At 30.8% G+C, this 14,947-nt stretch overlaps 1 protein-coding gene across 5 annotated transcripts in view; it reads right to left on the minus strand.

The window, feature by feature from the left end:
• Positions 1–14,947, minus strand: part of LOC107995439 (uncharacterized) — a 180,051-nt gene that overhangs the window by 47,173 nt on the left and 117,931 nt on the right. For all 5 annotated transcript variants that reach the window (XM_062080784.1, XM_062080782.1, XM_062080781.1 and 2 more), the window contains 5 exons: positions 13,696–14,098; positions 12,992–13,130; positions 12,486–12,663; positions 11,880–12,084; positions 11,623–11,734 (listed from right to left, as the gene is read on the minus strand). In XM_062080784.1, coding sequence (XP_061936768.1) covers positions 11,623–11,734; positions 11,880–12,084; positions 12,486–12,663; positions 12,992–13,130; positions 13,696–14,098 — 1,037 coding nt within the window. The remainder of the gene's footprint in view (positions 1–11,622; positions 11,735–11,879; positions 12,085–12,485; positions 12,664–12,991; positions 13,131–13,695; positions 14,099–14,947) is intronic.

The following is a 14,947-nucleotide window of genomic DNA, read 5'->3' on the forward strand; positions in this document are numbered from 1 at the left end:
TGCTGTATAACGATTATCATACAGAAATCTATTCTGTAATTTACTTAACTTACTTAAATGAACTACTGATTGAATTCATTTGTCTAAAAGTGGATTTGTATTATTTGAACGAAAAATCGTAGAAAGCGGAGAGAAGTGGTGACCTCCAATTACATGAACTTCAATTATATAAACTGTTCGTTTCCCGACAACTTCAGATAAACGAAGTTCTATTATAACTGAACTATAATATATATACATTGTACTACTAACTACTAACAAGAATTATTACCAGGATCTAGCGAATGATTGAAATTATATCGCACTAACAACAGCTTTTAATCAAATTCTAAATTCTAGGATTTCAAATCGAGAATAAGTAAAGTATTTTTGATCTAACAATTTTCTTCATTTCGATATTCTTTCAATTTTTTTTAAGCAAGCTAATAATCCAATAAATCTTCTTTCAAAATTAAAAATCCTAAATTATTGAATTAGACTATTATTTAACATATATTTATCTAATGTAATAATTTATAAAATAGAAAAACATTGAAATATCGCAAATATAAATGTTTCAGTAGTAAAACTCATTATATTCGTCAGCCATTCTATTCCTCCTATTCCTCCAAGAAACTTCTTTCCAAATTGAGATAGAAAATTACACATAAAAATATACATAAAATAGAATAAATCCCATTATCCTTTAACCGATAAAATATTCCGTAAAGATAGTTTTACAACAAATTATTCATCCTCGTTCTATTCTCCGCATAAAAATTGCATTCGATTTTCAATGTGAATAAAATTGGAAAAGCTTTTAGGCAATTAGGACGTTTCTAATGATGATCGATCGATAGTGGACGAATTGAATTAATGTGTTACGTAGGAATTAGTAATGAATGCGGTGGTTGCGTTGGAATTAATGATGGAAGACAATTGAGGCTAGACGGACTGAATTTATCGAAACTAATGAAATTCCTGAGATCGCGGGACGATGGCGATCACCACTGGCCTGTTAAAATGATAATTATTTCTCAGGCAGTTTGTGGCCGGAATTCCTTGACGATTCTTGCGAATGAGAAAAGAAAGAGAGAGAAAAAGAAAGAGAGAGAGAGAGAAAGAAAGAGAAGACTTGAGTACGATAATGTCAATGATTACAGATTTTTCGATCGTGCTTTTGTATAATATTTTGTGAAAATACATTTATTAATTTGTTTGTAATTCAAATAAATAAAAAACAAATAAATGAAGATTTGTTTAAAGGAATATATTTAGATTAATTCTTAATTAAGATTTCTGATGTTTTATAAAAAAAAATTGTGAGCAGATAAAATGACAATTTTAATTTTATTCGGTTTTATATCTTTGAAACGAGAAAAGATTAGAAGTAATTGAAAAAAAGAATTTCAGTAGTGAAATTCGATATTCGTGGCCATTTCATCTCGTCTCTTTCCCCAAGAGACTTGTCTTTAAACTGAAATAAGAAAGAGAACATTAAAATATAAAAGCATTTCATTGTTATTGAATGTTATTTTTAATTTTTAATTGTTACAATAAATTTTATTTGTCGAACTAATTTTGATTCTATTTTCATTCTTATGCAAATGAGTATTTATTCCTGACAATGATGATAGTTGTTAGAGACAATACTTTAAAATTTTTAAATTTAAATTGTTGAAAAAATTGATTTTCACTACCATGTAAAATAATTATGTAAAATAATTTATTTGTAAATACAAGTTAAATATAAATTTTCAATTGAAAGATTTAATATTGATTTGATCTGAAACTGAATTTGTTAATTATTTCTAAATTAATATCAGTATATTAGATTTTTCATTAGATTTAATTTAATAATTTATACAATTTTATAAAAAATTATAAAAACTAATTTATAACTTTTATTAAATTTTTTAATTAATTTTATTCCAATTCATATTTTTTACCGAGATTTTCAATTCCATTTGATTTTATTCAATAAAACGTTCTACACTATACTGAATCTTGTCATTTCATAAGTTACAAAAGTGTTTAACGATTTTCGCGTATTTTTCAAAGTTTTATAAAGTTACTTCCTTTTAAAAGATTCTGTATCAGAATTGCATGTATGACAAAAAAAAAAAAAAAGAAAATGAAATTCATTTTTCAACATTCGATTTTACAAAAAGTATTTTTTGTTATGAAATTTTTCCCAATGGTGATATAAAAATTGTTTATCAATAAAATTAATCAAATTGAACATTTTTCAATTATTCTATTTGTTTTCTATCTAAAATTTCTTTCTTTCTACCTTGAAAAATTAAATATATAAAATTATTATTAAATTAAATTTATTCTTTTTACTTACAATATTTTTTTATCATGTATAATAATGTTTGCAATTTAAACAATATTATTTTTTCATATTATCCAATCCAAATTACTGTTCAACAAGCTGTTAAACATAGAATCGATCATCATGTACATAATCAGTACAAAACATTACTGGCTTTTCAGTAGTAAAAACCAGTATTCGTGGCCATTTCGTTTTTCTCTCTTCCTTCAAGAAATTTCTTTTTTAAATTGCAATAAAACTCAATATTGTGCGCGTCCATCACACTTTCATCATATATATTCTTCGTAACCAATATATCATATATCCGTGATAGCTTTTATTCATCTATAAAAAGATCTCAACCGAACAGTAGTAAAAGCCAATGCCGAGCAATGGTACAACTCAATATTTCATTCGACGTTCCATATACGCTGTTCTTCATAATTATTCAAACGAGATTTAGTTCGATTAAAAGAGTTGAAAGCTTTCGAAGATTATCAATTATCCAAGATGATCAATTTTGCAGAATTCATTTCAAACATTATTTTTATTTTATTGCGAAAGTATTTCTCTCGGTCTTTATTTTAAATAATATAACTCGATATATATCTATTTTTGCACTTTTCTACAAATTTGTATTAAAAATTAATAAAATTAATAATATATTTAGATATAATTTTTCACGAAACTGCTATCACGTTCCATCTTATTTTTTCAAATATATTTATAAAATTAACCACTGCAAAATAAATCATTAATAAATTTCTTCAAAATAACTTACAACTATTTGTCTTACATCATGGGTATTTTAAACAAACTTCCTCGCTTCCAAACTCTCCCCTATATATAAAATAAGAGAACTCAAAACTTTCTAATACTTTTTGAAAATCATAAACCGAGTAAACGTGGCCGAAGAAAATAAACATTTCGATCTTTCACGAGCAAAGCCCATCCTCGATATATTACAGAATTTGCCAAAACTTTCCAATCCCCGTAACATAATTTCGCCGCAAAATATTTCCCGCTAAACCGAGCGAAACTAATCTGAATCTTAAACAAACGTGATCCGCGCGAGGTGAACCTCTCTACCCCCATCTACCCTCTTTCGATTAACATTTTTCGATTAAAAGCCCATCAAGCCGGCGTGACAAGCGGCAAGAGGAAGAGGTTAGATTAGGGAATAATGCGATCAGGCCGTTCGATTGAATTTCCATTCGTCGGGCGCAATTGCCCTTCCTTCGTCCATCCTGGTCCATCGTCTTCGATCTAAAATACACTGCCATTGTACTCTCTCTCTCTCTCTCTCTCTGATTTCGCTACCAAGCGATCGAGAGAAGAATACGAAACGATCGACAGGATCTCTTTACGATTTTTTTCCTCCCCTTTTTCTATTCTCTTGGAGAAGGGAATGAAAGTGAGGGTCGTGAAGGAAGAGGGAGAAAATGGACCGTCCACATCGTGAAACGAAGGGTGTTGGCTTCCATATAATATTCGTGAAGGTGATTGTACAGAAGATCGATTTTTTCTTCTTCTTTTGGTATAAATGTTTCATTATTTGGGATTTTACATTAAAGTTTCTCTATCATTTCTCCGGATTTTGTATAAATAGAATCTATTTGAGTTTATTTACGATATGCAACTTAAATATTATGATAATCTTGTAACGGGATATTATCACACAATTTCCAACATATAAAATTCAGAGGTATCTATTTCTCTTTTAATATCTTGAAAAATCAAAATACAAATAATCATCAGAAATAGCAAACGTCTCTAATACCAATTATCCTAAATAATCTCTTAACATTTTGAACGTCACATACAAAATTATATACTATTTTACTCAATTTATAAGTGGAAATAACAATATAATATAATACAAAATAATAAAAATAAAAGATAAAAAGAGTTGACATCGCGAGAATCGAAATAATCGCTTGTATTAAACAACAAAATATTGACGAGGATAAGGGATGAGTGCAAAGAAGAATATGTTTTCACCTTATTATTCGAACAGGAAGCAGACCCTAACGCAATTTCGAAATGGAGCCGCGAGGATTGCATTAGTTTGCGGTTCGCGAATTAAGGCCAATTCCTTTTTTCCCTTCCCTTTCTTTCTATCTGCATTTCTTCCATTCCAGATATGGAATGGAATAGAAGAAAAAAAGATTGATTTCGAGACAAGAATGTCGCAAGGAATAAGCGATGAGCCTTCGTGATAATGGAAGTGCGTCAGATGGTCCATATGGGGTGGTATCATGGAGTGTTTATTCGATAAGGAAAGGTTCGTTAAAAGGTATTATGCAGGATTGGATTTCGTTGGATTTTGCTCGATGAGGTTTTGTTGAGAAGTTTTGATTGAAGCATGAATTAAAATTTCGTAAAATATACTTGTAATTCAATTTTTTCAAGTCAAATAATATCGTAAGCTGTACTATTCGCTCTAAATTCTACCATTTTATTTAATATATATTCCACGAATATAAACAAATTCCTTTTAATAATCTTTTGCAAAAGGCTTTTGCAAAAAATAAAAATTCTTCCTAAAAAGAAGGAGCTACCACGATTTTCTAAAAAATTCCGAATCGAATCGAACTTTCAAAGATCAACGAAACCGAGGAATATAATATTTTCATTCGTGTTAAAATACAAAACGTTCCCAGATGGCACCACTGTGCAGCCTATTGTCCGACATTTTCCAACGGATGGATGATAATTAAATTCACGAATGAAGAAACTCATTGTCAAAGACCCCTCAGAGGGAAGATAAGCGATAGTCGAGCAACTTTTGTGGAAGAAGATTCTCTCGTTCGAAGGACGATTATTCAAGAATGAAATGAAAACTCTCTCGCGCAACAGGGAGCGGCAAAAGAACCGTTGTAACGACTTCCGGGGAGGAGTTATTCCAACTTCTTCTTCTTCTTCTTTTTCTTTTCTTTTCCCTTCTTGTAACGAGGGATCTCGTAACAGACATGAATTTGCGTGAAACTTGCGCTTTCGCTGCGAATTTTTCGCGAGGTTCCCTTCGTCGTCACCCTTGGTAACGAACAGAAGTTTCTCTCCCCTTCTCGGCTGGAATGAAATGTCGTCCCTGATAAATGCGAGTAGTTAGGAATACTGGCCCTCGTGGCTTAATGAAACGAAAGATCCGAGGGACGATCGTTCTACAGATTGGTGGTTAATCGAGGGGTAATTCAAGATGATGGTTTAAATGGAAGAATTGAGCGAGGAAATTTTTATTCGCAAGATGAACTCGACACAGGATTGTGTAATGGAAAGGAATATTATGATTCGCATTTAAAGATGAAAGTTACAAAAGTTATTTCAAAATGTGAAGAGCTTTTGTAGAATACTTCTCTTTTAATTTTGTTTAATTAATTAGCAACTTTTATAAATATATAAAATGGAATTAGGTCATTCTATATAATAAAAATAAAATTTTTATAGCTTGTGTAACGTTTACACAAATATAAACGGATAAGAAATAGAACAAAATTGAATTTTATTATAAGATTAGTAAACGATTTGATTATTCTCTCTTAAGAATACTATAAATATTAAATGTTCTTTTCCTTTCTGTGTATTAACAAAAAATAGATTTCAACGTATTAAAGAGTAAATGTATTGAAAGAGAGAAGCAATGAACGATATTATCGTTTTAATGAAATTGAAATAACTGGAGAAATGAATATTTGTATGATCGTGACTAAATTATTAAAAAAAAATTATTAAAGCGACGATAATAAAATGATAAATACAGAAAGATTATGCGAAGAGTATATTCCTTTATAATGCTGAAAAGCTTCCCTCAAACGAGAATAATAATATTTATAATTTGAATTAACATATATTAATAATTGGACACGTTACATTTTAACGAGATTATTTGTCGTGTGCAATAAGAATTACTGTCATAAAAGCAGAAACTTCGTTTTACTTCGTTATTTTATAATGACTCGAGAATATTCTGTCACTGTTAAATCCAAATATTATTTCTAATATAAATTTAACAATGCAATGACAATATTAATGAAACAATGGATTATAATTATTTTCCTTTTAAATTTAAAATGAAAAATAGATCTCTTGTGAGATGAAACGTATTTTAATAGGATTTAATTATGCAATTTATATGATCGAGTTGTTGAGACAATATCAAAAATGAATAAAATAAACAAATAATTATTCGTCCGTGTTGTTTTATCAATCAAGAATCTATCTTTTGTTGAATAAACCGAAACTGTTTATATTACGACAAATTCGTTAATTAAACGATAATAAACGAATGAAATAATTCTTTAAAAAGAAAAAAAAGAAAAAGAAAAATATTCCAGAAAAAGAAAATTCTACACTGATGAAATAATTAAATAATAAATGATAGTAATAACATGATAGTAATAACATAATACACAAAAAATGAATACTTTTATTTATTAAAATTACTTCGAATAAAAATAAAATAGTTGAAAAATAATTACAAACAATAATATATATATATTAAATTACAAACTTAATTGAAGAATTAATATAAACTTTAATTAAAAAAAAAAAAAAAAGAAAGAAAGAAAGATATCCTTTAGAAAAATCTTCCTTTAATATTCTTGATAACATTCAAATTTCAAAAATAAGAAAAGAGGAAAGATAAAAAAATAAATCCAAAATTAAAACAAATCAATAATTTCACAAATAAAAAAAAAAGAAAAAAAAGTGAAATAAGAAAATAAATCTAAGATAAAAAAAGATCGTGTTTATTTTCAATAAAGCTGCAGCAAGGCCAATATGGAATCACATAATTTTTTTACCACAATCTCTGGTTAAACGACGTTCCCGTGGCGCGAGATTAAAACCTGGTCAGGAACGAATCCCGTAATTCTCAATTAGAGATCCCTTCGAATTTAATCAAAGCTCCGACCGTAAGTAAGCGAGAAAGATCACGAGATCCTCAAGAATTGTAGCCGTCAACACAGATTACGAAATATCAATGAAATATCGCGTGTTCGTTTCCAATTATTGCACGCGTTTCGAAATACGATTGAACAATGAAAGCGTTCTAACGAGCACCGTTTATACCCTTCACTAATCGAAAAATCGAAAATATGCGTCGTTTTTTTAACAACTGGATAGCGAAACGTGCTTCGCTATCGATATACAATAAAGAGCACAAGTGAATCAATACTGAGATGAAAAATGGTCGATTATTTTAAAGTGTAAAAAATTTCACGATCCTGAATTTCTTTTCTTCAAAGATGTTTCCATATCGTGTATTTTTCTATTGAAAATTTTGACATAAAATAATTGTGAGGACATTGAAATATTTTAGATATATTCATGTAAATTAATTCATTATTATGGTAAAATATATCTAGAAAAGAAAAATACGTATATATTTTTTAACAATATAAATAATCGTTGAAAAACATTTTAATATGAACAATAAAATAATTTCCAAATAGTGACGAGATTTTTTTTTAAATGAAAAATAGATTTATTTTTTATATATAATAGAAAGAAATATTATATACTCTAATATTAGTCTGATATGATATATGTATATATTTATATAGATTTCTTTTAATTTGAAAAAAGGGGGAAAAAGTAAAATTAGAAAATGGGGAAATAGAAAGACGAATAAGAAGAGGATTGAACAAGAAGATGAAGTTCTGTTGAAAATAATCATGGCTGTTTTGAGAAAACCGATTTACCATCGATATAAATTTTCAATCTACATGTCTGCAAATCCGAGAGAAGTAATTTGAAAAAAATAAGAGGGAAAATAGAAATGGAGGAATAAGAAGATGACGTTCTGTGAGAATAATCGTCGGTGTTTTAAGGGATGCGCGAAAATGCATTTCTCCTTCAGGCTTTACGATCGACATAAATATTCAACCTACACGTGGAATTTAAGGAGGAATTTAAGAGAAAGTAATTCAAGAAGAAACAGAGAAAAATAGAAATGAAGGAATTGCGAGAAATGAAACGGTGGAATAGAGCAATAAAAATGTAATTTTACATTGTACTTAATCTTTTTACTTTGTATATAAATGTGTAAACAATATAATTAAATGATAAATAATATATTTAATCTCGATGAAATTTTCCTCCTCGAATTTTAATTATATTTATCTTCTTTACGAAAAAATTGCAAAAGAAATATGTTTCTTTACAAATGTTGAAAGAAAGAATGAAAATTTCCGTAATTCTGTCAATAATATTTTTATCACAATTATTGTAATATAATACTTAATATGATTATTTTAAACAAATGAAAAAAAATCTAAAAAAAGAGATAATATAAAAATCTACAAAATTGTATAAAGATATCAGCTTCTTTCGTATTTTTCTGATATTGAATAAAAAGAAGGAATAGAAATAAAAAAAAATCGCAAATAAGGATCCCCGTTCTTATGATAACAATATAAAATGCATTTCTCCCCTCGTGCTTTTACCGGCATAAATATTCAACTTCAACCCCTAAAAATTGAAAGAGAAGAAAAGGAATAGAAAAAGGAAAAAATGTAGTATGAAGATGATGCTCTATAAAAGTACATCACTTTCTAATGGTAGCACATTTTTCCTGCACACTTTATCTATATAAATATTCAATCTACATTTTAGCAAATGCAAGAAGAAAAACATTGTAAGAATTTAAACGTACTAATACCTTTCATTGTTATCTATCAGTTTTTGATATTTCGATATTTGATAATTCGAATAAGATATTCCTTATATCAACAGAGATAGAAACATACACAATAATTATTGTAATAGTTACATTCTTATTCAAAAGTTATAGGATTCTTAATATCCTTGATATTTTTTTAACAAAGTATCAATAAATTCGATATTTTATAACGATTGTACACTTCAAATTGTAAATATTTTTTCTAAGTACATTGTATGTACTTTTCTTATCGTAAAAAATGTCAAGTCGTAACTTTCTTTCAGATCTTTTAACTTCTGCCAGTTTTCAAGCAAATATAACTTACCTATCTGTAACTTCGAAGTACGTATTACACACATCTCTATATTATCGCTATCCCTGTATAATATTCTTAAAAAAATTCGAAGAGAAGAAATAGAAAGAAAAAATGACGAGAATATTCGCCTCAATGATCACGCAAAACGCATATTTTCAATATTTTTAAAAATCTAAAAAATATTCCCGCGCTCAAAAACTTTACAAACTTTTTTCGCACATGAAGAAACATATTGCTCATAAAATAATAATTCTTCAAATTTCGAAATTAAATATGCAATTTGTTTTTCATTATAACCCAACCAATCATAAGTAGACTACAAATATTCATGAAGGAATTAAATCTATCCAGACATATGTTACTCCAATATATCACATAGTAGAATTACCATTCTACTTCGAACGTTACACGTCTCATACATATTTTTGCATACATATTTATGCAAAATCATTCTGCAAATTACAATTACGGAAACTGATTGTTTCCGTCAAAATCATCCTAACGTGTTTCGAAACAAAAGAATTCGTTCGAAAGGCAGATATACAAATACAAAATACAAAATGCAAAAGAATAAAGATAAAGGAAAAAAAATAACATCTGGCGCACAAGGAATCAGAGATCCTACCTCCGAGAAAGCGTGAGCACGTCGAGAGGCGGCAACGTCATCCCGTCGCTGGAATCCTTCGTCGTGGCGACGAGTCCTTTTTCCCATCACACTCGTCGCACACCTTCGTGTCACATGTCACACGAATACACCATCGGCGAACATCCTCGAGCTAACGCGCGCACCATCGAACAAAAATCTCTGATCATCGAAGATTTAGATTTAGATCACCCAGTCCAAGATCACAGATCACCCCTCGATCAAACGATATCCAAAAGAAATCTGCTGGTGCACCCACAAGTGTGTCTGGCCGGCTTTCAACTACTCGTGATACTCGTGATATCCGCCGCACCACACCGCCACAAGTGGTTGCTGCCCTGTGTCAGATGTTGCTACGCGATTCTAAGGACGAGGGATCACTGCGACGGATTTTTATGTTTATCAAGGATTGATCGATCCTTCGATCACCGTTCGAAGGGCACCACCCATCGTTCCAACGTGGAAAATTGAACCTTTCTCTCTCGAGCAATCGAAACAATTCAAATTATTCCGAACGGATCCTAATTGCAGGCTGAAAAAAATTCGAGTAAACACAACGCGAACAGGTGATCATCGACAGCAGGACTTTGGTTTGTCAACACGAGATACCTCCTAATGGAAAACACTTTGTTTTTCTCCTTTGATCAGATTCGAGTCTTGGTCGATCCTCTTGATATTGGTCAGATACCTGAGAATCGATGTTTCGTCCCATCCAGACAGGATGATATGTGTGTATATGTATATGTATGTGTGTGTGCTGTTGTTCGATCGTCGATCAGGGCAACAATCCGATCCACGATCACCCGAGTTCACTTCACGATTCCACGATTCCACGATTCTAGTCGCATTGCTGTTGATATTTCTGTTTGAGGAGGAGGGAGGATATTCTCGTCGTCTCGCTCCTCGAGGATACGATGGACGTGCAACGATGTACGAAGGGGTTTTGAAAAGAGCACGCACACGTTTAGAGTTAGCAGCTCTTCGAGGCTGGTTTTCCTCTTCGGCTGGCTATCGACTGCCATGCACCCAGTGTCACATTGTCGGAACTAGGGGAGCTGACACCACGCCTGCGTCCACGGAGACGCTGCACGGCGTCGCGAAGCCGGCTTGCCACGCCGAACGCCGTTGCCAGGGCGCATGCCATCGTTCGATTCGATTGTGGTCGAGAGATATCCACTGACCGCGAAATTCAATTGGAATTTGTGGAGGAGGGGATTTAGCCGATCTTTCGAACTCTATGTTCGTTGTATCGTGCTTTTGGGAGATAGTGATTAAGGATGAGTCAAGCGAATGTCTCTTTGTAGTAGATTTAGATTTTGGATAAATTGCGTTGAAGTTATTTAGAAAAATTGATTGATGAAAGCATGGAAGAATGAAGAGATATTTGGATCAATTGACAAAAAAGCATCGGCGTGCGTAATAAAAAAATCTTATGTCTATGGAAGAATGATTATCTATGGCTATAGAATGAGATAATGTTATACTTACAATGAGAGACGAGAAATTTGAGAAGGAATTTAAGAAAAAGTATTTTATTTTTTGATAAAATTTTCGTAAAAATATGATCCTTGTGTATATAATTAATAATTTATTCTTTTTGTTTAAAAAAATACAATTTTTAGAAAGATAAATTCACCAATATCAAAAAATTCCTTCTTTGAAATGTCTCATCTGTGATAAATGATGAATGAAATTTATGAACTTACCAGTCTGAGTGCTGCTATCGAAAAACGTATTCGATATCTCGACAGACATGGTAGCAAATGTTCCATCGGTGATTTGTGTGGAACTGTCTCTTCGTCCTTGATATCTCTGAACCTAATGTACACCAAAGAGAAAAAAAATGTATTGAAAAAAATAACTATCCGAAATAATTCAAAGTATTTTCTTGAATTTTTAAATTGTCATTTTGCTTTTTTTACTCATTAAATTAAAGCATAAAAATTAAAAAAAAAAAACGGACCAATTTTTCACTTTGCGAACTTTGTCTTCGAAAATTTCGACATCTTATTGTCTCTTCCGTGGTGCTCTGCCGTCTAAATCCACGAGCAATAAATATCTCGTCCGTTGTCGATTGTCTTCTTCCTATAGGAGCATGAGGTATACTCCCTGGAGCACGAGCACATGGACTTGGATCCCTTGACGAACAAGAAGAACTATCCGGTGATCTAGAAAACAAAAATTTTGATTAGATTAGTTAAAATTTTTAAACAGATGATTTGAAAAACTATTTTTTGTTCAATATTTTTATTAATAATTCTGAAGAAAAATAAAATAAATATTTATTAAAATTAAAAAAAAGGAATTTCTTGCATTATATTATTTTATAATTCATATGAAATGGAAAAATACTTTTAACGATAATTCTGATAAAGTAAACAATGAAATAAAAAAAGGGACAGAATATCAAAGCACCAGACGATTATTTTTTATCTTCAGAAGATCTTCAAAGTTTTCCATAAAAAAAGGGTTGAAATTTTATTCTCAATCCCTTAATCTGTATTCTCTATCGATGGAGTCGCGTTACCATCCGTTTACCACTCCAAGAGGATCGATAAAATGCAGGTACCTTGGTGGCGATCGTCCTGCCATCGACATTGACTGTCGCGTCAGCTGAGATCTCTCCCTGATAGGACTGATGTCTCTTTTATCGACTGCTCTTTCTGGACTCAGATGGCTCTTCGAATCACGGCGCCGCGGATACGAAGCGGAATCGGGGCTCAGCGAGTCTTTTCGAGCTCTTCGTCCTTCGAAAATATATCTTTCTGTCATTAATTCTAATATACGACAATTTTACATACAAAAGAAAAAAGAAAAGAAGAAAAGAAGAAGATGAAATAAACAATGAAATAAGTTGTTATCGACAACAGGAAGTAGAGGAAGAAGAGAGATGTTTCATGGTTTTTCTATTTTCTTTTTAAATGATACATCGTGCAGAAAGAGATATAGGTAGTGTACGTTAAAAGACTAAATAGTTAGTAGATAATAGTGTATTTATATTTAGAGTTACATAAAACAGTTTTATTTGCAACGAGGATGAAAATGTCGATAATGGTAGATTGTTAATGATTGTACCTCCTTCGTCAGTATCCGGTGACAATGTCGGTTGACTTCCTCGTCGCCGAGCTGGTGGCATCGACTCATCTATGGCAGCCGATTGCCGTATCAATCTCGACAACTTGTTCGGTGATACTTCCTTTCCCTTTTGATAACACTGTAACAGAATTGATAATGGTAAAATGTTTCGATATCTACTTGTTATTATTAATGTTATTATTAATGAATTATTTAAGTCTCTTCATAATTACAGCGAGAGATATTTCGATCAAATATGATATTATAATTACGATATATTTATACATTACGTAGTTATTTAAATTTAGAAAAATTATTGAAACGAGACAGTACCATAATCAGAGAATTATAAGCTAATAATTTTTAAAAGTGGAGTAAAATAACATAATTAATACTTTAATTTGCATCAATTTAAATTACGTAATAAACAAATTTCGAAAATATTGTAATGAGCAATTGCATATTAAAAATGATATCGATTAAGCTTACCAATTATAATTAATATAACTATAAAAACAAGTTTCTCGTTGACATAAATTATCGACACAAATTATACAGTCAAATAAAGAAATGAATATAATTAATAATTAATGATACTTATTACTCATATTAAATAATTTTACACAAATTAATTATAAACACACTAAGTTAACACTAATCCTTCCTCGATTCTCTTCCCAATAAAATCTTTCTTTATATCTCACCTGAGTAGTCGAGTCTCTTCTAGTGCTAAGCAATGGGTGGGTGGGTGTGTTGACGTTTGGCGAGCCAACGGGACTGGAGCTACCGGAAGTCGAGGTTCCAGGAAGTGGAAGGCTGCTACCCACCGTTGGAGAGACGCTTGGTGGCGTCACTGATGACATCACGATGGTAGGGGTAGTGATGGACGACTCGAGGGTTAAATTTTTACTGTCGACAACGGTCGCGGCCTTCGGCTCCATCGTCACTGTGGTCGACGTGGTCACCGCGGTAGTCGTCGACGATACAGTTGTGGTGGTAGTCGTGGTGGACGTTTTTGATTCGCTACTTGTCGTCACGGATGTTTTACCCTCGATGCTACTCGATCGTTCGCCTTTGTCCATGGAATTACGCGCTTCCAAATGTTCTCTGAAAAATAAAAAATTATATCAGTCAGATTAATGGAAAGTACAGTGGTTGGGATTTTTTATTAATCGTTTTGCTTACGTATTTTTATATTGTTAAATTTTAAACTTTTGTTTCTTTAATTGTTACATTGTTTCGATACATGAAATAATACATGTGGGAATAAGAATTTTCACGAATAAAGACGAATTCACGAAGATTAATCATAATGTTAATGATGTTGTGATAATAATTAATACTATTATTCAATCAAGAATTGATTAATCATCGTAGGAAGTAATTTACATAGTAATCTTGCATCTGATTGTAATCTATAACCAAATATAAGCAAATACAAAATATCTATGTACATTCATGGTAATATAAAATTAAATTATACGAGGATAAAAGAAAAATCTATCGTTGATATCGTTTTCAAAAGAATGGTAATAATCGGAAATTATATTTCGTGTTTGAACAACAATGAAATATAAATATTCTCGACCAATACCCATTGATTAAAAAATATTATCACTTCGAATAAATTATCGATTCAATCATAATCAAAATGTAATCATTTCATAATTAATAATCGTCCAATTAATCATGAATTTTGATTACTCTTAATGATCAGTGATTAATAATTTTACGTTAATAATTAATAATCTTCAATACTATTCACACTCGCAATTACTAATCAATTTTGCAACGATCAAATATATTCGCTTAAGATATTAAAAGCTATTAATCCATCCCTATAATTGTATCACCTTGAATGAATTTTATTTTAACGCGATTTCTTTCACGACGCGTATCGAACGCAATAAAAGTAAAATATATAAAATAATAATGATCGATGATTCTACCTAAAAT

Source organism: Apis cerana, linkage group LG10 (genome assembly GCF_029169275.1).
Source record: "Apis cerana isolate GH-2021 linkage group LG10, AcerK_1.0, whole genome shotgun sequence".
Classification (NCBI taxonomy): Eukaryota; Metazoa; Arthropoda; class Insecta; order Hymenoptera; family Apidae; genus Apis; species Apis cerana.